This window comes from Tupaia chinensis, unplaced genomic scaffold, assembly GCF_000334495.1.
Source record: "Tupaia chinensis unplaced genomic scaffold, TupChi_1.0 Scaffold000159_1, whole genome shotgun sequence".
Lineage (NCBI taxonomy): Eukaryota > Metazoa > Chordata > Mammalia > Scandentia > Tupaiidae > Tupaia > Tupaia belangeri.
In genome coordinates, this window is record NW_006159630.1 from 656,236 (window position 1) to 658,059 (window position 1,824).

Sequence of the window (1,824 nt, forward strand, 5' to 3'; positions counted from 1 at the left end):
CTTGGGGCTTGTCCTGGGCGTGCGGGGCAGGGCTGGCCACTCCAGTGCTTGCCTGAGCCACCACGTCAGAGCTGGGATGTGTGCGGCGTGCACGCTGGGAGCCCGGCCAGGGAGCGCCTGTCCCCCAGAACAGATGGGAAGGCGGTGTGGGAGGTGCACCTGCCCTCTGGTGGCTGCCTCCATGGCAGGGCGACCCCAGACTTCCCTTCCTGAGGCGCCCGCTGCCTCACCTGCCCGGGGCCTCCCTGCCTGTCTATCCCCTCCCCAGCACTGCCAACGTTGACTGACGGAGAAGCCCTCTCCTTCTGCGTTTGCAGTTCTCCTGAGCCCCGGGCCGATGGGGCAGTGTGGGCACACAGGGCCAGCCAGAGGCTTCCCAGCTCCTCCTGTGCTCTGCACACCTGGCTGCTGGCTGCTCCCTGCCCCTGCCCCTGTCCCTGCACAGCCTGTGGGCCTGCCCTCCACATACCTGCGGCCCACCCCTAGGTGCTGCGGGCCTGGGCCTCCCCTGACTCCTGTGGCCTCCCAGTTGCTGCGGACCTGGGCCCCCAGTGACCCCTGCGCCCTGCCAGGTGCTGCGGGAGCCCCTGAGGCTAGATGTTGTCCAGCGTGAGCTGCCCCTCGAGGTGAGCCAGGTGCATCTGGAGGTGCTGGAGCTGCAGAGGCAGGTGCTGGAGCTGAGGCGGCACCTCGGCCTGACCCAGCTCAAGCTGCAGCGGCGCCCAGCTGGGAAGCAGTCTGCCTCGGACACCCCGACTCTGAGGACGGAGGTGGGTGCCCTGCCCAGGGAGGGCATGTCTCCTGGGAGCGCCTGCAGTGCCCTGGGAAGGTGGTGCCCCCTCCTGCTATGCTGTCCTTGCGCTCACTGCTGCTGGGCTCAGCTTGGCCACTCGCTGCTGAGGTGCAACCTGTCCCTTGGCCAGACCCTTCGCACAGGGGGCCGTGGCGAGGGCTGCCTCACGGCCTCTAAAAGGAGACTGTGGCTGTGGCTCTGAGAGGAGTCCCTGCCCCTGCCGTGCCTACGTGGCCCATGCCTGCATGATGAGTGGCACCTGGTGGCATGCAAGGCTGTGCCCACTCTGCTCCATGACCTGTGACAGCCTGGGGCTGTGGGTGGGTGCCCAGCTGGTGGCAGTGACCTGGTGGCTGGGGGCCTCAAGAGTTCTCCGGCAGGAAGAGCACAGGTTGGGACAGGGCTGAGGCCGGCCCCAGGCCTGTGCCAGGGAGAGCACAGGAGTGACTAGAGAAGACAGTGGCCCTGGTGCTTGGGGCCGTGAGGGAAGATGAGGGTGAGTCTGCAACCACCTTGGCACTGGCGAAAATGGAAGGGGGCAGGCGGGCGGGCGGCCTGTGGTACCTGGGCCAGCCACGCTTGGTGCTGGGCACCTATAGGTCAGCGGGTCCGGAGGTGGGGTGGCGTCGGTGCCTCTTGCTAAGCCTGCCCCTCTGCCCAGCGACCCGGTCTGTTACCCGTAGAGACGCGGTCACAGCTTCAGCTGAGACCTCCTGGGAGCAGCAGGGGCAGGGCCAGCCGGTGCTTTCTGGGTCCCTGCTCTATGCACGGCACCATCAGGACATGCGGGCGGGCTGGAGGGCAGGCCTGGAAGGGGTCCCCTCTGGGTAGAAGGACATCATGGGAGACCAGCAGGCGGCGTAGTTGCTCTGTCACTGGACTCGCATGTAGTCAGCCGTGGTCTGAGTCCCGGACCTCCCGGCTTAAGCTCACGCCCAGCACATGTTGCTGTGTGCCCCAAATCCCAAGAGGAAATGGAGGAGAAGGAATTGTGGCATGGTCATCCCCGGGGGGTGGTGGTGGTGGTGGTG

At 66.9% G+C, this 1,824-nt stretch overlaps 1 protein-coding gene across 1 annotated transcript in view; it reads left to right on the forward strand.

Moving 5' to 3' along the window:
• Positions 1-1,824, forward strand: part of CCDC57 (coiled-coil domain containing 57) — a 96,259-nt gene that overhangs the window by 48,111 nt on the left and 46,324 nt on the right. Inside the window, exon 17 of the mRNA XM_027770826.1 lies at positions 530-770. Within this exon, the coding sequence (XP_027626627.1) occupies positions 530-770 (241 nt within the window). The remainder of the gene's footprint in view (positions 1-529; positions 771-1,824) is intronic.